At 34.6% G+C, this 27,820-nt stretch overlaps 1 protein-coding gene across 1 annotated transcript in view; it reads left to right on the forward strand.

Annotated features, from left to right (window-relative positions):
• Nucleotides 1–27,820, forward strand: part of LOC121735408 (protein bowel) — a 42,141-nt gene that overhangs the window by 2,781 nt on the left and 11,540 nt on the right. The window contains exon 2 of the mRNA XM_042126234.1: nucleotides 9,341–10,214. Within this exon, the coding sequence (XP_041982168.1) occupies nucleotides 9,349–10,214 (866 nt within the window). The 5' untranslated portion in view covers nucleotides 9,341–9,348. The remainder of the gene's footprint in view (nucleotides 1–9,340; nucleotides 10,215–27,820) is intronic.

Here is a 27,820-nt window from a genome sequence, read left to right on the forward strand (position 1 = left end):
CAAATTAAAAATGGATTATTGTTTTTTTATATTTAATTTTAGATACTATTAGACAATGCTTAAACGGCCAGTCTGAGATCAGCTGAGTCCCAGAGACAAGAATTGAAAAAAACTATGATGAAGCCAATATTTTTTACAAAATATAGGTAGTAGTCCTGTCGTTGCAAGTAAGGTCGAATTTCGACCATTGGGCGATCTCTAGTAAAACCAAATGTTTCTCGTGACAGGACAGTAGTAATCCATGTATTATTCTATTCATATTGTCATTATTCTATTAACGTTTCTCAGTATCCTGGCTTACCTGACCACTGAGGTTTCTATACAATATCCGCAAAAACCAGGAGATTATGAAATTGAGAATTAAAAGTAAATATTTCGAACAAGCTGGGTGATTCTTTTTCTTTGTGTTTTTCAACCTGGTGTGAACAACAAACAAAAAGCTTAAAGTAGTAAGTCGAAACTCGAATTATCTAAAAATATGGTCTTTTTAATCGGAAAATAGACGTGAGACTTATTTTTTTTAATATATAAAAGAAGGAAAATGGCATTCAAAATACTATGTGCAAGAGTTTAAAAATCCAAAATCCAATAAAAGTTATTTCCAAGTTTGGTTAGGACAATGCAGGATGATCACTTGATAGTCTGACAAGTAAGAGGATCCATGCGTCGGATGGGCATGTAAAAAGTCGGTCCTGCGCCTCATCTCTCGCCGGTCGTGTCGGTCTTCCGTCCCACTGGGTTATGAGAGTAAAGGAATAGAGAGTGATCTTGTGTACTGCGCACACTCTTGGGCACTATAAAATTACTCCTGCGTAGCTGGCCTGGCCTTTCAATGAAACCGGCCACCGTCACCGAAACCGGTGTGGGTGCCATTATTAGTTTTAAAATAATAAAGTTAGGAAAATTACACTTTATTGTTCGACAAAATATCTGCAATTTTAGAGTTCAGACGGATTTCATTAAATAGCAGTTTAATACTAAATGTGATGACCGATGACTGGTGATGCCGAACACTTATTTAACCGGAATTTCTATAAAATGTATAATCAACTTCTATAAAATGTATAATGAACTATGATTAAACTATGTTTTTGGCACATTAAATTGGCAAATTCGCACGCGGCACCTGATCCCAACCTGTTCTAAACATCTGCTAATTAAAAGGTAATTAATGATTTTCTAATTACCAAAACTTTTCGCTTGACAACAGAAAAGGTTTGATATTTCAGCCTTTTTATACAAATATTGATCAAATACCTCATTAACAGGTTGTTGTGTTTAGTAATCCTCAAAGTTGATGAATTATTAAGACATTAAAAAGCCATTAATGCTATCAATATTTCATTTTAATTACCTTGAATAGATTAAAATCTTTTTCCAATATCTACATAAACAATGTTATGAATATGAGAGGGGAAATGCCCAATTCGTAGTAAATAATAATTTTCAGTGTTGTTGTTACATAATATGTCAGCATCAGCTTTAGATATTTCAGTTGCTGTCCCTTCATCCCTCAATATTAAGTATAGATAATAAGTACCTTCATCAGGTACTTATTATCTATACTTAATATTATAAAGCGGAAGAGTTTGTTTGTTTGGACGCGCTAATCTCAGAAACCGGATCCGATTTGAAAAATTCTTTCAGTGTTAGATAGTCCATTTATCGAGGAAGGCTATAGGCTATATTTTATCACGCTAAAACTAATAGAAGCGATGAAATAGAGGAAAATGTGGGAAAACGGGGGGAAATTATTTGAAAGAGCTTATTTGAACGCGCTAATTTCAGGAACTACTGGTCCGATTTGAAAAATTCGTTCAGTTTTAGATAGCCCATTTATTGAGGAAGGCTATATTTTATTACGCTTAAACTCATAGGAGCGAAGAAATAGAGGAAAACGCGGAAAAAAACGGGGGAAATTATTTGAAAGGGTTTATCTCACGATCTACTGGAGCAATTTTTCTGTTATTTGGCACAGGTAAGAAGTAGACTACGAGAAGGATCATAGGCTATTTTTGAAGCCGCGCGAAACATCTAGTTATTAATATTATAAATGCGAAAGTGCCTGTTACTTCGCTTCAGTCGTTCAACCGATATTGATGAAATTGCATTACTTATGCCACGGGAAAGGACAGGATAGTTTTGACCCGCATTTCATCATCATTATTTAAACAATTACTTAAAAAATCTCTAAAATTTTGATCATGCACACCACTTGTAATTACGTACGTTCAAAGCATCGTCCTACCAGTCCTTGAAAACAAACATACTGTGGCACAACCAAATAGTAGTAAATCCAGTACATCTTATCTTATCTCTTATCACTTCATCAGCACCTTATCATGCGGCACCGAAAAGGGACAATAATCTAAATTATTGCCAATATAATTCCATATTTGTGTGTGATGGTTACACCGAAATATTACAAATATACCTTTTATGTTCCGCTGCACATCAATAAAAATGTTTGTGAGTGACAGATATTAGATACGATCAGAACGGTTCACCTGATGATAAGAAAATTTACTTATCCGTCAAAAGTGATCATTCACTTTTTACGGATAAATTTCAGCAAATATAAAGGCTATGTTCAGACAAAGAGTTAGCATCTAACTTTGCCGTTAGCCAATAGGCAAGCCGTTCATTATGAAATTACAATATAATTATAGATATAATGCTATTCAAAGTTTTAAATATATCATTTAAACGGCAAATATAGCCAATCTGTTTGGTGTTTTATTATTCAGGTGGCTTTAAGAGAGCTAATCTGTAATTTCTCAATAACTTATCAGAAACGTGGTATCCCCTGAACAACATTTAGCTTAATTTATGCTTGTAATTTTGTAAGTAGGTACTTTACAATTTACCACCTAATAAGTTAACCTTATAACGGTTATTGCTGCATTTAATAACATTTTAAAAGTTTTAAAGAACATTGAACCTCTAGGTACAATGCATTGACCCGAAATATTTATGTAAATCATAACTGACTGAGTCATCGGAGTAAGTATTATGTATTAAAGTAATAATAATAGCTCCCAACACCGGTTTCGGTGACGGTGGCCGGTTTCATTGAAACCAGGCCAGCTACGCAGGAGTAATTTTATAGTGCCCTAGTGTGTGCGCAGTACACAAGAGCACTCTCTATTCCTTTACTCTCATAACCCAGTGGGACGGACAACCGACACGACTGGCGAGAGATCAGGTGCAGGACCGACTTTTTACATGCCCATCCGACGCATGGATCATCTTACTTGTCAGACAATCAGGTGATCAGCCTGCATTGTCCTAACCAAACTTGGAAATAACATGTTTCCAACGCGGGAATCGAACCCACGACCTCCGAGTCAAGAGCCGCGCTCTATACCACTAGACCACGGAGGCGTTCATGTATTAAAGTATGTATGTATTCAAGTAGGTACAGGTAGAACCATGAACGTTACCTCCTTGGTTTCGGTGACGGTAGCCTGTTTCATTTGATATTAGCAGATACATATAGGTAGGGTTGCCAACTCTCCCGGAATTCTGGGATTATCCCGGAAAAAAGAAGTGGTCAAAAAGTCGCAATCGGTTGAGTTAAACACATGTAAGATCAGAATTACAAGTGTGCACGAATTTCAATTACACATGTAAAGAATTATTCTATGATTTTATTGTTTGTAATCAAAAGCTACATACACATACTACAAGCTACTTGCAGTGTAAAAAAATACAACTTTAAGGGCTTGTTTCACCACTTCCTGATAAGGCTATCCACCAATAAACTTGACAGATCAAGTATGGAGAATCTGTCAAAAAAGTTGTGAATAGCCTTAATAGGCTATTCACAATTTTTTTGACAGATTTTATCAGAACTTTCTGATAAAGTGCATGATTGCACTTTATCAGAAAGTGGTGAAACAGGCCCTAAATAAAAGATTTTAGACTTTTTTTTACCTCCCGGAATTCTGATCAACTGAGTTGGCAACACTAGATATATGTACAGTACAGTGTAGTAGGAGAGAGCCTACATATCTCCCAAAACCTAGTGGGAACTTTTCCGTGAAAAAATATGTCCTTTACCGGGACTTAAAGTATCTCCACACAATATTTCATCAAAATCGGTTCAGCGGTTTGGGCGTGAAGAGGTAACAGACAGACTTTCACATTTACAATATTAGTATGGATTCTAATCCATGTCTATGAAAACAACAATACTTCTAAGGGCAAGGAAAATCCGTATTTAAACATAATTACAGAGTTTTTAAATAAGCGGTTTATGGTAAAGACTATATTTGGACTCGCTAGTCGAATTTTCTTACCAAAAACAGAATTCATGCAAAGGCCCTTCTAGGTTGATAATTAGTGTATATTTTAATTTGCGTTATAAAGTTCCGGAATAAAGTTTGAATGCGAAAAAATATTTCATACTCGTACATTTATATTAATAAATGTACGAAAATATGTGTATTTGTACATTTCTTAACTCTTCATGCATAATAAAATAAAATAAAATAAAAATAAAATAAAATCATTTATTTTAGGCTTCTGCGACCCATAACATAACAATTAAAAATTTTTTTTTGAAAATTTCGTTAAAATAATAAACTGCTGAACTAATTTCAATGAAAAGTTTTTGTCCCAAAAATCCCATGCAATGGACGAATAAATTTAGTGGTTTGGGTGTAAAGTGGTACTAGACAGACAGACAGACATGTTCGCATTTATTGCATTGCAGCTAAATAAAAATGGTAACTACTGGTTTAATTAAAAGAACAAAAACAGATTTTATTGATGCATAAGCCGAACTCTACAAAGCATGCCAAACTGAACTTATCTCCTACGTCTTACCGCTCACATCCATTTAAAAGGTACAATTTCAGTAGTTTTTATTACTTACTAATATATTCCGTTCCCATGGTACCACTAATATAGTCGGTGCTAACTAATGGGTATCATCTACTAGCATAATATAGAGACCAATATGTAGCAGTCGAGAAGAATCACATGTTAAATTATTCAGTATAGTCCCCATACATAAATTGCCAGGAGTTTCATAAGTCATTATGTAATGGGACCACTTGTTAAGGCTCATTTACATGATATAGCTCTAGCACAGCCTATGGTGAGAAAACTCTACATCATTATCATTTATCATCATCTACAATGTTATCGTCATTTTCATCACCTAATACTAAGCAACATTTTATATTGCAACTTTTACTCAACAACTTTCGTGTCCACGACGCCAGTGCTCGAAACATCCGAAAGAAAATTTTCTTAACCGTTATTTTTTCAATCGCCATCATCAAAAAAAAATCATATCTTAGAATTTTCTGACAAAACTTTCAGTAGAACAGTTAAAAATGCTACTAAAACCTATAAGTTTTATTCTTTCTGATGTAGGCCAGGTACGAAACACTTTTTGTCTAACAAATAACTGTACACGGATGTGTTTCTCAAAATTCTCAAGAGATTACCATTACAGAAGTGTCCGTAGTACCTACTGCATATTCATATCTTAAATCCTCTCACTAAATAAAAGTAGTTTTACAACTTCGGTCCAAGAAATGGTAGGAACTCGATCAAGCGTTATGTGAGGGAGATGACTGTTGGAATGCACGAGTGCGAGCGGGACAGACGATCAGAAGGCTTTTACGGTAGAGCAGGCCCGGTGAAATGTGGCCGGTGTTCGATCTGGCTTTTAAATTGATTGTAATTCATCTTTTTTTAGTGGCCCATAATGGCGTCTATTTTGGTCTTTATAACAAACTACATTTTAATTTTATTTGCGATGATGGCTATTTCCATATTATTGGACAATTTATTAACATTATATTCCAAAATGGTATTATCTAGTCATTTCATTGTGTTTCCTTTCGTTTTAACGTTTAAAAGGCAATTCCTATCTTTAGTTTTGTTTTTAATTGTCGTTATTGGTAGTATATTATACCTACGTAGAATATATTATGTCCCTTACAGAGATAGCTTGACCAATGATCTTACATAAATTTTGCCATACATACCGACCTCTTTACACAATATTCTCTGAGTTAGATTTTTCGCAAAATCTCTTGATAGATAAATATATTAAAAATTATTTTTACTTTAGTATTTGTTGTTGCTAATACATTATATTTATAAATATTCAATGAAATCAAATATTACTCGCTCGCTACATTCGCTCCTCCTCGCTCGCCCTATATTCGCTCAAGCAGAGTTACTCGCAACTTTTTATTTCAATATTAACAGCACTAGTATTTTAAGCCTTCCCGAAACCCCTCACAAAGTTGTGGACAAAACGCAGCGGTGTCCGGAAACACAAAGTAAACAAGACTTGTTTAACAAAACATAGTATTTTATTGTCTCCGGCTATAACGCAGTTGGTTACCGTCTGAGCGCTCGTAAAACTTATAATAGACGACATCATTACAGACAACGATTCAGATCTAGTTAGAAATGCGATTTCAAATCAGTAGGTCGATTCTGCTTAGTAATATTGGAATTGAATTGAGATGAAACTACAATTGGTAGATGAATAAAGGTGGAACCAATGTTAAAGTCGTTTTGATTAGTCAAAACTAAAAATCCATAATTGTTGCGTGCTCCCAAAGTGATAATGCGCATAGAAATTATCGTAATTTTTCGGCAAAGGTAGTATTTCCCCAGCATCGGAAGGAGCATCGGAACAAAGGAAGAAGGAACATCGAGCATGGCTTGCCGGTGAGTTATTGACGGAGCGGCGACAGCGGACAGCCACCGGCTATATTATGATGATTACTTCTATTTCCTTTGAACAAGGTGCAAAATGCAAGTGCATTGTTTAGGGCTCTTATTTTTCATAGATTCGGGTGTTTTCGTGATTACGAAAATTAGCGCAGATTTGCATGCGCATTATTAATTTTGGAGTACTGTTAACTGTTAATCTTAAATAACACAATATGTGAAGCATTTATTATTTGTACATTTCAAGTAAACGTCTCAATTAATCAAATGATTTCACAAGAGTTTCTATTTAAGCTGATCCATTTAATGTCGTATAATGCTAAATAAATAATTAAAATTTTATCAGATCTAGCATAAAAGATCATCAATTTGGCCGACCATAATAAAGTTAGAGGCCAAACAAATTAGAATAAAACTTCGTTTGTGGCAATCAGAGGCAACAAATCATGTTTTGACATAAATGTCGATACAGCTTCGGAGTTCCTCTCATATTAGCATTTTCCGTCGCCACCAGAAGCTCAAAAACGTTACGTCAAATAATGATGTATTGATGCATGAGTAAATTAAATTTAAAGTAGGATTTAATGAGATTTTTGAATAAACAACGGATGAAATTAAAACATCACTAATAATTATTTATGTCAACATTCCTTAAGTTTTCCTAAGTGATTCGTAGAAGTTAGCTAATTATTAACGACACAAGGAAAATTTGCATAAGCAAAAACTTGTTCATCGTAGCAATGCTAATATTTATATTAATAGAACTGCTAAGATATAATTGTAAACGTGCTTCATAATTATTATTTTTAACAAAAAATTAAAACCGACTTCCAAGGTAAAAACAATAATAATATGAACTAAAAAGTATTAAATAACTCTTACTCTATAATAGTGCCTTTTTCAGAATTCGTCTAAATCTCAACTATTTCTGTACATACTACAGTCTTCATTATTTGAAGTCGGTACCAGCTAATTTTATCGTGAGTTCAGTCAATGTCAGAATATCTGAAGCTTTTGGGACTGGTACCGACTTCAAAGTAATGAAGACTGTAGTATGTACAGAAATAGTTGAGATTTAGACGAATTCTGAAAAAGGCACTATTATAGAGTAAGAGTTATTTAATACTTTTTAGTTCATATTATTATTGTTTTTACCTTGGAAGTTGGTTTTAATTTTTTGTTAAAAATAATAATTTCACTCCTTTTAGTTATCTACAAGATAAAGCTTTAAGCGTAAATAACCACTACAAATGTTATCTATTCACATTATGTTACTGTAAGCGAAATTGTGGTAAATTCTTGCAGTTATCTAAGCGATGCTGCAGTTTAAAAACTTTTATCTTTAAAGGTTCAGGAGTTCTGTTCAGTGCCTTTAGACCAAGAGACACCTTCGTATGAACTTTCTCTTGTTCGTAACATAATTATGTTTATGTTACTAGAAACAACATTTTAACTTTTGATAAATTTCAAGGATTTCCCTCGATTGCTCATAGATCCCATCATCAGCTCACCACTTTCGTAATTATTATACAAAATCAAGATTATATCCTATACAACAACATAAGAATTTTGAAAATCGGTCCAAAAACAGCGAAATAATCATCAAAAACATCTGCTTCGATGCAAAATATCACGAAAAGCATCAATAATTGGGTCATAATGTGATGACCCATGGCATAATTATGATTTTGATGATGATGAACAAATAAATTGATGTGTCGGCTTATGCTTTCAGTTGTTAAAACAACGCCGAAATCCCCGAACCTGTATCTATAAGGATTCAAAAGTTCTGTTGGGTACCTTCGGTTCCAGGGTATAACCTGGTGCAAAATCTTACTTTTTGGTAGCATATACCTCGAATGCTTCAGAAAAAATTAAAATCACTATATGTTTCCATACAAATTTTAAGGAGTCCCCTCGATTCCTCCAGGATTCCATCATCAGATCACCATTTTTGTGAACATGGTATTAAACTCAAGTTTCACAAAACACAAAAAAAATTTTGAAAATCGGATCACAAACGGCTGAGTTATCGTTGAACATACAAAAAAAAAAGATACATACAGCCGAACGTATAACCTCCTCCTTTTTGGAAGTCGGTAAAAATGAGAACGTATCTAAAGCCAGGCAAGTGAAAGCCGTAAAGGCGAAGATAAAATCACCAGAACAGTACACGTAAAAGCCGATCATTTAGCTGAGCAAATGAAACGTGCAGAGAGATATCATAATTAACGTGTCAATATTTGATGCAGAAGATAAGCTGAGGATGTAAACCTTTATGACAATTGCTATGTAGTAGTGCAAAATATGTAGTAATAGTATTTATATGATAAATGTATAACCAACGAAGTATGTATAAATATAAATAAAATAAATGATAAGGCGAAATAAAAGAATCATCATCTTAGAATATAGCGGTATATAAAACAAGATAAGCAATAACTTACCTACTAAGAGACAGTTCAAACACGCGAAAAGAATGATCCTGGAAGTCCGTAATTTAAGTGCATGGACAAAAATATATATTACAATATTATATACTATTTTAGGGGCACCTTGGTACGTGGATCAAAAATTTCATTCATATTTTACTATCTATTACATTTTTTTTAATATAAAAAACTTTTTTTTTCAGATGACGTTATGTCTGAAAACTCGGGAGCAGCAGTATCAAGGGCGTCGACACCACGCCCTACAGAGAGCCCCGTAAATCCTCCCCTAAGATCAAGACACGACCAATTCCTAGCTAGCTCTGCTGAACGAGCGCAAAGACCAGTATCCAATGGACGCGCACCGAGCGGCAGCTTCGAGCCTCCTCTACCATACCGCCAAATACCAAGCGGTCCCCTCCTTAGTTCCTCACATAGGGAATCTTCTGCCTTTGTCCCTGTAGTTCCTACTAGAGCTATGCATCCAGTTATGTATTCTGGTGACATGCATCCGTCGATGATGCCCTCCGAAATCATGGAAAGAGAAAGAATGCTAGAGAGGGATCGATCTGAACCCGCAAAGGGATCCCCCGATCGAGCATCAGGTAATTTTGGAAAGAGAAATTCCTTTGACCTTATGGCTATGATGGTCGAGAAGAGAAAAGAGGTGGTCCTACGGGAAGCGGCAGCGGCGATGCTCATGCCGCATCATCGGACGCCGTCAATGGATGGAATGATGCCCGAAGGCCCATCTCAACCTCCAATCTATGGTCCACCCGGGGCATTCCTGGCAGCTCCTGGACCGTCTCCGAATGCTGCTAACAGCTATTCTTTTCCTGGTGCTGGCTTATTTCCACCCGGAGCTGGTCCACATCAGATGCACATAGACCGAAGGCTGCTACGAGCTCCAGGCCGAGCTTCGAGGCCGAAGAAGCAGTTTATCTGTAAATTTTGTAACCGCCAGTTCACGAAGTCCTACAATCTGCTTATCCACGAAAGGACCCATACAGACGAGCGTCCGTATTCCTGTGACATCTGTGGAAAGGCGTTTAGGAGACAGGATCACCTGAGAGATCACAGGTATGTTAACCCAATTCTTTTATTATATGATGGTTCAGATTTCGTTGCGACTTGCGTTTTGCATGACTTGCATTTCACAGTAGTTATATTCGTTCCAACCAGTTCGCGTTACAAAGTTATTATATTCTTGAACATAGCCTTAGCTATAAACTGTCATAATTATGAATTTAGTTTCTAAAATATATTAATATTAAGTGGCTTCGCAAGCTGCTCATAAGGAGGCTATTTATATGTAGACCTTCTGGTTTCTAGTTTGTATATTCTGAATATTAAAATTACAATTTCACACTTACTTTATATCAAATTTTAACTTATATTATTATCTAACAGTACGTTGATATTTAACTGTCTCATTTATTCTTAATACTTCGCTCGCCCTAGTATATCCCACAATGTTTACATTTTGTAATGCAATTTACGGAAAAACTATCACGCCTATTGATGTGAGCTTTAACATAGTAATTTTAATTTATATGATTAGATGTTAGAGATATCATCAGTCAGTCAAGGTTTTTTTATAATATGTAAATGTATTATCACCAGTCAGTCAAGGTGTGGCGACGCGAGCCCTCACACAACTCGACTTTTAGCTAGTTTCCTAATAAAATGATCCAATATAACAACATTAGCTTAGCTATGAACTTACTAGTTTAACTATACTAAAAGAAATTGTTGACAGCAATGACGTTTATAAGAGTGATGATGATTACAATTATTGCAGTTATAACAATTTTACGCAATCTTTTATTCGTTTCTAAAAGCCGTGGTCAACGAGCGGAACAGGCACCCTGTGGTGAGGCATCAAACGGATTTGAATCTCATACATAATAATATTATAACTAGAATTATTTATGCGTTTTCATTTTTCATACTTCGTTTTGTGAACTTTGCCACAACCTTAATAGTTGCAGTGGAAATCGTGACCTAAATCATCGCCTAACGAAATTCCATCCCCGTTAAGCCAACTCTACAAGTGAAAAACTAGAAAAGGTTTTATCTTCTTAAACAGTATGAATATAAGGAGTTCTGATATTAAAAAGAAGAGCTAAGCTATTTCTACGATCCAAAATTCAGAAATACCACTGCTTTCTGTTGTAACGTTTACTAAAACCTACCAACATCGTTTTTCATCCCCAAATCCTACATACTAAATTTCGTGAAGAAAACAACCAATAAAATAAAGAAGATTATTTCAATCATAAGATTTAATTAAAAATAGAATGCTTCAATAAGCACTTTCCAAAACTAAACAATGGTGTATCTTAATCTGGACGGTTAATTGTATTAAACTCATGCATTATGCATGGTGTAAGTAAGTGGCAACTGGCTTGGGCAACGAAGTGTATTTCCTGGCTACTACTGGGAATACGTTCGGTGTGTACGTTTCCTGGTATGTGTTTAATGTCTTAGAGGGCTTAAAAGAATTAAACATGATGTGGGGAGAAGGTACTTCACCCATTTACTTTTATAGAAGGCCTAAACTAAACATAACTGTTGCTATCGATGTATTTTTGTACTTACACATTAGAATCAACATAACAATTTTCTAAGATATCTAGCAAAACGTTAACAAGTGAAAAAAACTTGAGAGGTGTCAAGAGACACCCGAATGGAACGAAGTATTTCTTATGTTCAAAAAACCTTTACACTCAAAAAAATATTTAAAAAATACCATCTATTGACGCCCAGGAATACTAACAACGCGTCGCTGTTTATTCTCAAAAAACACCATCCAGTTGACGCACAGGAATACTATCAACGCCCTCTGCCCCTACCATGCAGGTACTAATAAAAAATGTCGAAGTCAAACATCATTCTGTCTAGCCTCCTTTACGTCGAACGCGCGATAAGGAACTTCGTCTCAAAAAACGAAAACTAAAGAGTTTGCTACGTATACTACAAACTTATGAAAAACTAGTAATAGGTTTCTGATAGAAGTCTATCTGTTCAACAGTTGCTGGTAAGTTAAATTTTTGTCCATTGTATCTGGCCCATAGATTCCTTATTCCCCGATTTAAAGCAATTTTTGTGACGCCTGTTGGTATTTATGTTTGATGCGTCGTAGATAGTAGTCTCGTCCAGTGTTCCGCAAACTTAAACGGTAAGACTACAAAAAATTAAGCATCGGTTAAACAGTCGTTTTGAGACCATTTTGTACTGAATTTTGCTCTAATCAACTGTTCAACAGGTATTTAAATCTTTTGTAGTAAGAAAATACAAATACATAACAGGAGGTAGGTACACCACAAATTAATCATAAGTGTGTATAGGGCTTACTCTGAGCTCCCACCCCTTCGTCGATTGTTCTGAGATGTCCCTTTTTTGGCACTTAGCACTAGAACTAAGTACGACGACCTTTTCCGAGGCACACCATCTGCTGCCAGTGCCGCGGTACACACGTCTTTGCGGATTACTGGTCTAGTCAACACATAAAATTCAGCAGGTATTACTACTAATCATAATCATATTTATTTGCTCAAAAACATGGTTACATGGGTTGTTACAGTTATTGTAACAGTGCGGCATGTTTTGCTATGACAATAGCGTGCAAAATTAAAAAAAAACATAATTTTGATTTCGTCACTGTTTAGAGTCTCTACACTAATCTAATATTTACTTATAGTGTGATATTAAAGATGTTTTCCATAAATATATTATGCATGAATTTCTTAAAAACAAACAAGTGTTTAGTAACAAAATAGTGCTTGTTAAAGTCAGTGTTATAGTTTTAGTATTTTTATTCATAATTGTGTAGCAACATATAAATTGTTTTGAACACAGACATAGATCAAGATAGATACCGCATGTGTATGTACTTCGCGTGCCATATCGCGTTCCCAAACGACGAGCAACGCTCGTCTTTCGAAAGTCTGTTCTTTAGTCTGCTATCAGAATCGGACGTCAATCGAAATTAAAAAAATCCCTAAATGCCTCAAAGTGCCGTATTAAGCTGTAGAAATTCAAATAGAAACGTTGTTTTCATACAAATGTCACGCTCGTTTTCATACAAATGGAGCGACATGCGGTATCTATCTTGATCTATGTCTGTGGTTTTGAATAAGATCAGGCTCATCAAAGTAGATCATAGGAAATTTTATTAATATCTAACAAAGATTTTTATCGATATAAAATATAACGTCAAATCAAGTTTCTGTACAAATACGTACAAGAAAAGATCTCGACTTAATAGTCTATTACATTAACATAATTTTTTAATTAATATACACATCTACCATGATTAATACGAACGAAAGTCCAAGCATTTGTTTTTTGGATTCATACATAAATTCAAACTATAAAAATTAGTTCTACAGAATATGTTAAAGATTATTATTGTCTAATTAAAAACTTGACATTTTTGTAATTAAAAATTGTGAATGAATAAGATGTTGTACAACAATAAATAATTATGGTTAACCTCAAACACCAAAAACAAAGCAGCTGTAAACTGTCAATAACAAGGAAAAACAATATTTACACACACAAGCACAAGTCACAAGAAAAAAAAGATTTGAATTGAAAAAATGTGATAAAACTTACTGTACCGTCATTAAAAACGTATAGCATTTGATAAGAAGTAAAGCCTTTTTTCTTAAGTTTGAATAGCTTATTTTTAGCGTCAAAGTTTTGTTACAAAACTTACTTTTAAGTTTAACTTACAAGTGCATAATATTTAATTCTAAATTCAAAATCCTCAATTATTTTTAAACCAGTCGTGTGCATCCAGCCTTAAGCCGGCATAAGACGCTGTAAAGAGGTTTTTATCGTAACAATAAAAAAGTGAAACGGCCAGTCACTAATTAAAATGCTCTATCCCCTTGCCGGTAAAAGCGTTAAATTTCACACTTTTAAAAATGTACGTTTATGGACGCGTATGAATTTCTAAGGTTATTAGCATCTACAGGGTGTAACAAAAACAAGTGATAATACTTTAGGGTCTGTACGTGTTCCTTGTAGAGAGTTCACTGTGAAAGTAGCAGCGCTGAAAGACCAAATTTTTTTTTTCACTTTTGTATGGGGAAACTTGTGACGCTCGGGCCGTTGCCCATACAAAAGTGAAAAATTTTTTTCGTTTTTCAGCGCTGCTACTTTCACGGTGAACTCTTTACAAGGAACATGTACACACCCTAAAGTATTATCACTTATTTTTGTTACACACTGTATAACCATCGAGATTTATTTTAGGTAGAGTTTTGAGGCTTAGTTAAACTGGCGCCGGATATAACTTTGTTGGTAAAATTTCTTTTTAAAATAATTTTTTAAATAACTTAGTGTATTAATTTCAAGTTTTACGAAATAAAAGACGATTTAGAGCCTGTTTCACCACTTCCTGATAAGTGACAAATAAACTATCCACCAATTAACTTGACAGATTAGGGCTTGTTTCACCACTTTCTGATAAAGTGCCTAATAGGCTATTCACAACTTTTTTGACAGATTCTCCATACTTGACCTATCATGTTAATATGTGGATAGCATTATCAGAAAGTGGTGAAACAGGCCCTGAGTATGGAGAATCTGTCAAAAAAGTTGTGAATAGCCTATTCGGCACTTTATCAGGAAGTGGTGAAACAGGCCCTTAACCTTTTCTCTTTGTAGCAACCGAAGTAGAGTTAGGTTCTACCTTATGCCAATCGCTTGTCAATCAATATCAGTATTAAATACTAGGTAGGAGACATTAGTAGTAGATACTGGAATTCTAATCAGTGTTACTAGAAGTGTGGGAACGTTTGTGATTATTCGGTACTTTAATAATACTCCCCACACCGGTTTCGGTGACAGTGGCCGGTTTCATTGAAACCAGACCAGGTACGCAGGAGTAATTTTATAGTGCCCAAGTGTGTGCGCAGTACACAAGATCACTCTCTATTCCTTTACTCTCATAACCCAGTGGGACGGAAGACCGACACGACTGGCGAGGGATCAGGCGCAGGACCGACTTTTTACATGCCCATCCGACGCATGGATCATCTTACTTGTCAGACAATCAGGTGATCAGCCTGCATTGTCCTAACCAAACTTGGAAATAACATGTTTCCAACGCGGAATTCGAACCCACGACCTCCGGAGTCGAGAGCGACGCTCTAACCACTAGACCACGGAGGCGTTCACTTCGATACTTTAAGTAGCTGTCATAAGAAGTGTTATTTTGCTCACTTACATCAATGAATATCATTTATCATATTATCATTTGATAGGTTTAAATACCTTTTGCATATCAAGGAGTGATGATCTTATTTCAGTACATAAACTTCAATATTCACATACTGTCATTACAAGATGTACTTATGTGGGTATATAATAATTATTACTCAGTAAGAAAAACTATATGAGTAAATAAAACGCACCTGTAGAGACTTCTTGTTTAAAAAATTATAACACCGTAGATTATTATTATTCGACTAGAGGTATAAAACATAATATTTATAACTAGGACTTGGCAAAAACATATAGCTCAAAAATCCAGAGTTTCCCATTGGAAAAATGTAAGTGAATCGTGTTTCCTCCCCCGAAAACGCATGCATAATACTTTCCATAATTATAGCACATGGAACTTTGGAAGTAACGCAGTGAGAAACATATTAAATTACATGTACAAATTGGATCATTTATTTTAAAAAGAAATACACAATAAACTTTAACTAGAAACTCTAACACCCTTAGCTCAAGCGTTCTATCATCAAACTCGCTAATCGGATTAAAATTTTTATGAATATCGGTCTTTCTTAAGTCTTATTTATGTTACAAAAAACGTTCTACGTATCGAATCTCGGAGTTTATCCCCTGGAGAACCATAAATTTACTGTTCACAAGGTATTTTACCTCCGATCGGGCCTTATACCCTTGGCTTAAGGATCAATCTCATATAAATATATTTATCCCAAACAGACTGTAACATAAACAGAAGATTCTAAGAAGACGGCGATCTTGAAAGGGCTAATAATACTGAAGAATAACAATTATATAAATATACCAGCTTTCAATTTACAGAGTAAAATTGGTGTGACCCAAAGTTGTACTTTGATGATACGTCCATCTTTGTCCACACTGTGCCTTTTTTTGTTCATCAAGGGCATGCGTTATAGCGCAGTCAACATAGAACGTGAGGCATGCCCGCGACGCATTCAATTATTGAATATGCCAAACGAAAGTTGCATAAAAAGATGACGAAATTGAAGCTGAAATTGCATAGTGTGGACATAGTTAATGTCCATCCATTTTTCGTCTAAATCTGTCATTGTTGTTGCTATCTACTATCACATACCGACAATAATCCGACCAAAATCGGTCATGTTGCACACGTCACATCAGAATATTGACAGAATGTCAAACCAGTAAAGACAGTAAACAAAACTTTTTGTTGGAACGAAGTTCCTTATCGTGCGTTCGGCGTAAATCTGAAGGCTAGACAGAACGATATTTGACCTTGATTTGACCTGACACCTTTTTATTAGTACCTGCATGTTAGGGGCAGAGGGCGTTGATAGTAAATATTCCTGTGTGTCAACTATATGGCGTTTTTTTTAAATAAACAGCGACGCGTTGTTAGTATTCCTGGGCGTCAATAGATGGCGTTTTTAAATATATTTTTTTGAGTGTATTATGTATACAGGTTTTTTTTTTTAACATAAGAAATAACTTCGTTCCATTCGGGTGTCCCTTGACACCTCTCAAGTTTAAATTTTACTGTTTATGCTGGTGCTGCCTCTACTGTGTTGAAAATTGAAATACTAATTTTACTGTGGATGATCAATAGTAGTATTATTAAGATTATAATATATAATACTTGTTCTAGTATAATACTTAAAAAAAAAACATGTTTTTGTATACGCTTACAACATTCTACAAAGCTGCAAATGAAAATACAGAATAAGTAATCATTATTTAATGCTTAAAGCTGATTAAATTATCAAATAATCATCAGCTTAGCGGTTTTTGATGCGTCTTGCTCCTTTTTTCATCTGAGCAAGTAATTAGTTTAGAATCTGATGCGTCATTCGTTTCTATTGGTGCGTCGGTAATGGAGTATTAGATACGGTCAGCAGTTTTTTAGATTTGAAGTTATTGATGATTTACAGATTCTGTAGATTCGATATTTTGTGGAAATTTACAGAACGAACACAACTTTTATGAAGCATTAAAACGGGGTTGCGGTATAATACAAGAAAATACCTAAAATTCACTCAAATTTTGTATTTTTTTAGATTCTGTTTATTATACAGGGTGTAACAAAAATAAGTGATAATACTTTAGGATGTGTACGTGTTCCTTGTAGAGAGTTAACTGTGAAAGTAGCAGCTCTGAAAGACGAAAAAAAAATTTCACTTTTGTATGGGCAAGGGCCCGAGCGTCACGAGTTTCCCCATACAAAAGTGAAAAAATTTTTTGGTCTTTTCGGGATTTTGTTTCCTGTGAGTAATATTTAATATAAGCATCAAAACAAAATAAAATTAACAAAATCCAATAAAATACTTACATTTATGCAATTCTTCAAAATTTTCTTAAAACATTTTGTACTTTGATATTTTTTTATAAAAATTATTTTTCGCTTTTGTCTACGTCTTTAATGCATATTTAGCAAAAGCGTTACCACTCATACAACTTCCATGCGACTAAAACGTTCTCAACTTGATATACAATTTGTTAAAATGATAACTTAGTTTTTCTTCGCCTGATAACACTGTCGGGATGTACAATCCACTTTTTTACTGACGCTACAAGCCGAGGAATGTGTGATTACAGTTTTTTACTCTAATTCCCATTAAAAAATCTTTTAACCTTGAATAAATAGTCAATCATCGAGATACCTAATGGTTTTTAGATAAACTAGAACTAATTCTTATGCTAGTTTCTCACGATTTTGCGGAGAATAAATGGGCAATAACTGTAATAAATCATTAATATTTCCTTAATATTTGACTTCCTATTATAATTATTAAGATAATATTTAGGTGTCTACTGGCTCAGTGGCTACTAAGTACGTGAGAATAAATTTTAAATCACGTCCAAGTTGACAAGTAAAAATTAATTCCACTGATCGTTAAAGATTCTACCAAAAAATTCGGGTTTTACAGAAAATAATATAGATTGTTTTCGACTATTTCTCCTAAAATATATGACGATTTCCACTACCATTAATAAAGCCAACGTAATAGACAACCGGACACAATTTTTTGTTTTTATATTGGTGTAGAATTGTAGACGTTCAGCTGTATTTTAGTTAAAGTTAACCTTTTTTATTAAAACGTTGGGTCTTATGTAGTTTTATGATCGAAATATGATCTCAGATATAATTTACGGTTACATTTTTTGTCGTTTTTATCCAAGGCATACTATAATTAACTCAAAAATGGCTTTGACCCCCAATCTTTTGATCTTTCTGCGAAAACGCATAGGAAAATGCACCATAATTACAATACTGATATTCGTTCTGAATTCCAAATGAGCTTAACTGGCTTACGTAAATAAGCTGTTTATCTGTTTTCGATCGAGAATAAATTATTATTGGTTAGTAATTTAAAACATCATCACCAATAACCATTAACTACCATTGCAAAACTTGCAACATTTGGCCACACGATAAACTAGAATAGAGATTGAAAGAAACTCTAGAGTCAATTTAAATAATGAAATCATCATTATCTTATATATAAAAATGGATTTTCAAATGTGTTAGTCGCGCTAAAACTCGAAAACGGCTGAACGGATTGGGCTGATTTTAGTCTTAAAATATTCGTAGAAGTCCAGGGAAGGTTTTAAAGTGACACGAAGTTCACCGGGACAGCTAGTAATCTATATATATAAAAATGGATTTACAATTATTGTGTTAGTAACGCTAAAACTCAAAAACGGCTGAACGGATTGGGCTAATTTTAGTCTCAAAATATTTGTTTCTACAAATAGTTGTTTGTTTCTACAAATAATAGTCCAGGGAAGGTTTTAAAGTGACACGAAGTTCACCGGGACAGCTAGTTTTAATTTAAAACACTTACGTACATCATTTTGTTAGTCTCACTAAAACTCGAAAACCGCTAAACCAATTTGGTTAATTTCTGTCTTGAAATATTCGTGGAAATCCAGGGAAGGTTTATATTTAGAAGGAAAGGAATACGAAGTTCACCGAGTCATTTAGTTTTTTCATTTTTTTTTTCATATAATGATATTTTTTCTACAAGTTCTGCTTGAAGTATACCTTTTATTAGATAGTAAATATTAAATAAAAATTACTTTAACTTTAGTTATTTAAAACCTCATTCTATAAGTCAATAACCAGTTCAATTTACGAACTCGCTTTAAAGTTTTATTGCTTAAAAAACTCACGTATAATACGTACGGGGAATAAAATAAGACGAAGGCATGCGGGCAATTTGATACAGCCTTCGAGAGGCGGAGATACGCTTACATTAATTTACTACGTAGCAATTTCTATGAAAAACTGGTTTTGTACCAGACTTATGTAGGAACACTTTACTTTTCTGAGTGTGGAAATGAATAGGAAGAAGAATTGTATGTTGCAAGGTAGTAAAATGATTTAAAATGTTTTCATCTCTTAGTTTTTTTTAATTGCTAGTTTTTCTTTTCGTCCGTTTTCCCGCCCGAATAAGGCGTCGAGTGGAGCTATACCAAAATTGTAAGTTACAAATTTGAAAAATAAGAAACTTAATATTATCATAATATAACTAAGTAAATATAAAATATTATTATGTCTAACTAATAAATGTAAGTACCTATCATTTGACTTACTTTTTGTAGAACAATATGGTAGGTAATCCTCTATAAATATTTATAACTAAATATTGCATCAAAATGTTTAATATTCATAAACAACGATGATTTTAATAGCGTTTTTATTCGTTGGCCGCATCTTGTATGCAATTATAATTCGTCCGCGACTCCGTAATGGCGGATCGCTTAAGGCTTCGCGGCAAAAAGGGATATCAAATTAATATTGAATACATTATAAATCAAAGGCAGGTGGACTCAGCGCCTACGGATATCTACAGAATCAATACAAAATCTGGTTTAAAATGCTGGAATCTGTAATATTCTAATCATTTTTGAGTCCTTGTTTTGTGGTAATTCGAATAATATCACGCGATTTCGGTATCCAAATTGCAAGAATTTGAATAAGGTGGCCAATTCTCTGCATTTATGAAGAGATACATAATTCCAATGCAAATTCACAATGTTTTCACGCTAGAGGCAGCATAGCATGGACAGTAAACAAAAAGTTTGACTACGTTTTTTTTTACAATTTTTTTTTCTTTTGTATGAGGAAACTCGTGACGCTCGGGCCTTTGCCTATACAAAAGTGAAAAAAAATTTGGTCTTTCAGCGCTGCTACTTTCACAGTGAACTCTCTACAAAGAACACGTACACACCCTAAAGTATTATCACTTATTTTTGTTAAGCCCTGTATATTATATTATTATGTTGTGTGCAACGCGTCGGATTATTTTTTGCTGTATTTGCGTGTAGCGCCCTCTGCTTCGACCTTTGCGTATGTTTAACGAAGTTTAGTTTAATAGTTGAAAACCGGCATAAAACAGCATCAGTGAGTTTACCGGTGGCAAAATGCCTTACCCTATTCCCTTCCCTAACTTATTTCCTCTTAAAAGTCCGGCAATGCACCTGCAGCTTCTGATGTTGAGTGTCCATGGGCGTCGGAAGTTGCTTGAAGTTGCTTTCCATCAGGTGAAATGTTTGCTCGTTTGCCCCTTTATTTTATAAAAAACGAGGTATTTTTTATTTGCAACATAACGTACACGTAGACTAAACTTTAGTCGCAGGAACGTGTTGTTCTGAGGCAAAACTGTATTACGACTGTCGTGTTAGTGAGTACATGCTTTATTAGCACACACTAAAATTAAGCCATTATAACACCTTTCTAGTGTATAACATATAAAATTGTATGTAAAATTTAAAATAGCTTCAATTTATATTAATTGCTGTATATTGCGATAGAAAGTGAGTATTAAATTAATAGCTGTGCTATTTGCGGCGTGTGCAGATGTGAGTCGTGAGTACACCAATATAATTATTAGAATTTTAGCTATTAAAAATTGTGCAACAGTCAATAACGGCAGGAGTTTTTCCAAAACACTTCTATGTAATGTTTCCGAAAGTCAGAATGTAGAGTTGAAATCGAGGAGAGTGCTTCTATGGAACTGTTTTTTTTCTGAAATAAGGGTGCAAACGAGCAAACGGGTCACCTGATGGAAAGCAACTTCCGTCGCCCATGGACACTCGCAGCATCAGAAGAGCTGCAGGTGCGTTGCCGGCCTTTTAAGAGGGAATAGGATAATAGGGGAGGGTAGGGACGAGAAGGGAATGGAAGGGAATAGGGGAAGGTAGGGTAGGGAATAGGGTAGTGGATTGGGCCTCCGGTAAACTCACTCGGCGAAACACAGCGCAAGCGCTGTTTCACGCCGGTTTTCTGTGAGAACGTGGTATTTCTCCGGTCGAGCCGGCCCATTCGTGCCAAAGCATGGCTCTCCCACGTAAATGTTTCCGAAGGTTTGTCAGGATGTTGGCCTGCAATCGCTCAGACGTTGCGCGTGTTATGAATTTTTTATCAGGTGCCTTGCTTGCTTGTTTGCCCACAGCACACTCACACAATACTGTCTGTCGACTGGCTTTTCCAATAAGTTAGAAAAACGTGGAGAAAAAATTAGTATTCTAATTAATACGATTTTGCAATACTGAGCTCTACCATCAAATAAATTTTATCGATATAACCTAATTGAAATTGGTATAGATAGCTATCTCGTTGCGTGAAAGGTCCCTACACCACTCACCATAGATAACAGACACCAATTAATTCGTGTTGCGATTACTATGAAGTTCATAGCGATTTTCATAATTATAATTATCATAAGCCGTTGTACGTGGGAGAGCCATGCTTCGGCACGAATGGGCCGGCTCGACCGGAGAAATACCACGTTCTCACAGAAAGCCGGCGTGAAACAGCGCTTGCGCTGTGTTTCGCCGAGTGAGTGAGTTTACCGGAGGCCCAATCCCCTACCCTATTCCCTCCCTTATTCCCTTCCCTTCCCTACCCTCTCATATTACCCTATTCCCTATTAAAAGGCCGGCAACGCACCTGCAGCTCTTCTGATGCTGCGAGTGTCCATGGGCGACGGAAGTTGCTTCCCATCAGGTGACCCGTTTGCTCGTTTGCCCTCTTATTTCATTAAAAAAAATATTCATGCAAAATGTTGCCAAGACGACCACATAAGGTTTGTCCTGTGAAAAAGATATCAGATTTCATGTAGAGCCAAGCGTTTGACTCACGGGCTAACTCTACCGACCCTAACTTAACTAATTTTACATAGGTATTAGTAAATATGTATGGCTTCGCCATTTCGTTGCGTGGTGGTGATGCGAATATTTAGTTTCTGACCTGAAGACAGTAACGAAACAGCCAAGCTATACATATTTACTTTAAGCAAAATCAGTTCACTGATTTAGGCGTGAAGATGTTACAGACAGACAGATAGACAGATACATTTTCGCATTTATAATATTAGTATGGACAGTAATCGGTTTTGTAACCCTGACACATTTCGCTTCTTTGTCTTTATATTTTAGCCTCAGGAAAACGAATTTTTGGGATAATCCCAATAAATCTTTGACACATGCAAATGCTATAATTTAGTATCAGGTAGACGAATTATTTAAATAGCAGTTGCGTGATATAAAATGTTTCGATCGATTGTGAATTTATTGCGAAATCAAAAACACCGAAATTATTGTTTTTTGCAGTCCTTTGCAGCGCTTCTTTGAATGAGCAGTTTAGCTGTTTTGTTGATGTCAAATTGAATGTTGCTATTGAAAAATTTATGTAAGTAACTCTGTTGAATTAATTGCTATTTTTATGAAAGGAAAGGTTTAGAAATTGAGCATTAAATTAGTTGACAATAATAATATTGGTACTTAATAATAAAATTTGCTGTTGATGTTTACAGACAGTGCCGAAAATTTAAATATGCTGAGCTACAAATTTTTGATTGTTGTTCACGAACTAATCATAATTTTGTTTTTAAATCATCTCTATATCGACCTACCCACTACCTACTTATTATGTTAACAAAAACTCTTGATACACATTGCAAAACCCCCAATTAGTATTTTACGTAACAAAACTTTTACGCGAAGGTATAAAACATTAACATTCAATTAAACTGTAGATACAATCGGCAATATAAATCATTACCAGCTACGGCTTTCGGCGTTCCGACACATAAAAATATTATACAGTAGACTACATAATTCACTGCGGCAATCTACGCTCGATACAAAGCACGCACACTTAAGCGCGTTTTCAGATAACTTTAGGGTGAAGCGAAACGAGCGCAATTTGTGAGTTGTGAATCGCAGAATTTCTGCCACGTAAATATCTTTTCATACAAATCATGACTCATAAAATTACGCTCGTGTGAATCAAATAGGATTTTTGTATGAAACTGAATGCAGCAGAATTTCTGCCAGCCGAAATTCTGCGACTCACAACTCACAAATTACGCTCGTTTGGCTTCAGCCTTAGAGTGCAGAACAGTTGAACTAGGCGTTGTGCGTTAGTATGAGTTATCTGTGTTGTAAGAATTTGATTTTTTTAAGAATATTGTTACGCTATTGTATGTATTTGTTTTGTGGTTAGAGGCGTGCGCCACATGGATTTGCGCGCGCTGTTTCATAAGCAGCTTTAGAGGAAAAATAACGAAATATTCGTAATTGAAGATTATGAAAATGAAAAAAATACCCATATTAGTGGACAATAAGGTGAAACTGCCACTAAAAAACTATAGATTTATATCCAGTATATAAGGCTTCATATAACAGATAGATTTATCAATTTTATCGTTTTTTCAAAGGGCCTAGAGTTGACATTTAATTTTTCATTGGACACTTACTATGCTGTAAAACTTTTACCTCCTTTAAAATGTATCAGATAATCTGATCTTTCCCGACTTGATAAATGTTATGCTTATTCAATTTCAAATTGCTGCAATTTGAACCTTATTCGGGTGGACTAAAGTCGGAAATATGTATCTTCGTTTACACGTGGGCAGTAACGTCTGGTTATTGTGGATTAAACTTTTCTCTGCTACTTAGTCCAGTTTCAAGAAGTCATTTACACCGGGGCTTGGTGTTTTGAAATTACTTTGCGGTCGGTGTAGGCTTTCTAAGTATTATGTTGCATTGGTTCGCTATAAAATGTTTGTAATCTTTACATTTGAAGGTATTAAACATAGATTGACTTAAACTATTTTATGATTATTATTAGTAATTTATAACTCAAGACAAATCGTTTTCAGGATGCAAATATTTTAATGATAAAACTTCTCTGTACATAAATAGTAGAAAAAACGATCAGCCAATTTAATGGTCTAAATCTTTTGTGGTAGATAGAAATGATCGATGGAAAAAGAACTCATACCAATTCATACTAGTAACGATGAATCGAACACATCTAACGCAAACGATGAAGATTTCAAATTCGTAAATGAAATTCAAGAGAACTCTCAACAGAGCCGTGGGTAGTTGGAGAGCTTGGAAATATTTCCGAGTGCTCAGAGCAAACAGGGACCGGTCAGTGGGCAAACACTTGGGTGCTGTGCCTCACGACCTCATCCAACATTTACTTAAGGCTTACGCACTTGACTCGACGCGATTCTTAGATGAGCTGTGGAAAATGATAGAGAAATGAGCACTAGAGAACTATTCTAATACCAGCATTGGCAAGCTGAAATTATTTTTGATTTTTAATTATATTTTTCGATGATCTGCTCGAGTTCTATGAAGCTGTTGCATAGGCTAATGAAAATATGAATAAAACAATTGGTATTAAATGTGGGATCATTGCACTTTGCACATTTCTTCAATGAAATGTGCTTCGTTTTATCTTCCAGCTACCATTAGCTTGCATGTTGTTTCTTACACACTTAATGTTGCATAATTGTTAGTGGTCGTACGCACCTCTTATTTGTAATTCTAATTACGGTCGGACAAAATTTCCATATCCTACAGTCATCAATCACCAAAATAGGCTTTAAAAGGCTTTTGTTGGGAATAGAAAGGTGTCTTAAACGAGTCATGATCATTAGTTATAGGACTGTCCTGAAACAAGCAGATCTATTACTGGAGTGAGTAAAATAAATTGAAATGTGTTATTTTTCACTTTTACAGCTAGATAGCTCAAAAGAGATAAAAAATCTATACAATATATAAAAATGGATTTTCAATTGCGTTAGTAACCCTAAAACTCGAAAACGGCTGGACGGATTGGGCTAATTTTAGTCTAAAAATATTCGTAGAAGTCCAGGGAAGGTTTTAAAGTGACACGAAGTTCTCCGGGACAGCTAGTTAAGTATATAAAGTAGACGTTACTAGTACTATGAAATTGCATAAAAGAAAAGCTAAAAATCAAAATAAGTACTCGGATAATCTTAAGCTTCTAGAAATACAAAATGTAACCACGTCACAGAATATACTTGTATGTGTGAATAAAACAAAATCATTTATAACATAATCTAATCTGATATCTACGGACGATATTTCATTTTATAGTGGACGAGGAATTCGAAATATTATATTATGTACGTGACTTAAGGGGTATAGTAAATGCGTTGTAATGTTGATCATATCTCGACGTCAGAGCCAACCAACCGGTTCTCCTTGGTAGGGTCTTCCGAAACACAAGTGTCAACCGTGCCTTAAGCCTTATGGAATTATGACCAAAAATTAAAGTCACATTCCAGAAACACTTTGTATTTTGGTCCAAAAGTGGACGGGATTTAAGAGATTAAAGTTTCTTTATAAATGTAAGATTATTACTATACACGGTTTTGCCTTTTATATATCTTTTAAAATAGAAGCATAAATCAAGCATAACTACATCAATTTTAAACCCTTTTGAGTTTTCATACGCAAAATACTAAAAATTATATAATTTTTATTTTACATTATTTGGAAATTTTGTCAAAGTGGTAATAATCCTACTTCTAAATAATAAATGCTAAAGTGCAAATGCTACTACTGCATTTTAAAGTTAATTTTGCATTTTGTAAATTGCAGTCATCTTAAGCGACATAACATGGCTTAAAAATGTAAATTGTACAACACTCCAAATTCAATTTTATAAATTACACTAAACTTCTCTGAAAATACTTAATCCATTTCAAAAGAAATAATCATGTTATTTATTACCGCTGCCCGAGGAACCAGCTTTAATCTGTTCTTAGCACGGACTGCTGCATCCACAAACGATTATGGCCTTAAATGTAACCGGAACAGAATCTAAATTTCAAAAGCTTTTAGACTACCGTTCAGACAGATTTTATTGGAGATTAAAAGACGTTGATCGGCTTCTAAAAACTCCGCAGCGATAATAATTTATCCGACACAGAAACTAGACTTTGATACTAATACCATTTAACTGCAAATTTGATTTTCACACAATGACTAATAAAATAAATCAAAATTCGAGTCATTCCGTCTTATTCTGCAAATAAAAAATATAGGAACAGTAAGTCAGCAACTGTAAAAAATTTAACGAACCTTTTAAGTTGAACAGGAAAACAGGTGTTGAATTAAGACGAAAGAAAAAACTACTCGGGCTAATCTACGATTTATTCAAGTCAAGGTGTTTTTTGCTAATTTAAGTAATAACGTCAAAGAATAAAAAATCAAGGTTGACATAACGATTTACATAACATCTCATCAACATCATAAAACATGATGTCAGGTAATTATACGAAATACCAGCGACACCGCTATGGCGGTCAGGTAAACCAAGGGTCTCGGTTACAGAGCAGCGGGGGGTCTTCAAAAATGACATCTTACAAAGTGGTACAGCAAACAAACTGTTTAGAGCCAAGTTAGATAGTGATATTTTGTCCCTACATGCTCGAGACTCTAAAATAGTAAAAGCAAATATATTTGCCACAAAAGTTAGTACTATTGGTCCAACTGCAACATTTTTTTTTTCCTGATTATTTCTAAGGTTTTATTCAATATGACAAAAATTGTTTAGATTTTAGCTTATACAATTGGATAATCTTAGGTTCAGTAAAATAACAAACCAACCCTAACCACATAATTCACAGGCTAGACTCCTAATTAAATATACGTTGAATATCTCCCTAATTGCTGCCCAAACGAGTACAATAAATCATGTGCAGTCAAACCACATAAAACTATAACAAGGATTCCAATTCTAATTGCGTTCCTATCAATATACTTTGATTAATGGTATCGAGAAGTAATTATTTGGACCCTCATGAATCAAACTTGATGTACACTCGTTGTGAAGATTAAATTTTTCGAGAGGAAAGTCGAAGATTGTGGAGTTTTTTGTTATAAAACACCTGAAACGTATGAGAAGCGTTTCAGAATAATTTATACAAAGACAATTGCAAAATACAGCTGTTTCATACAGTAATACAAAAAAACTAAAAACGTATGGTTTTAAAAAGCTTTAGGCATAAACTTAATACAGATAAAATATGATATAAGTAATTAAATATTAGGAGTAACATAAATATACTGATAATAATCTGATACAAAGCGAAAGCTTATTACAGCATATAAAAAACTTGTACCTA

Source organism: Aricia agestis, chromosome 17, assembly GCF_905147365.1.
Source record: "Aricia agestis chromosome 17, ilAriAges1.1, whole genome shotgun sequence".
NCBI classification, from domain to species: Eukaryota; Metazoa; Arthropoda; class Insecta; order Lepidoptera; family Lycaenidae; genus Aricia; species Aricia agestis.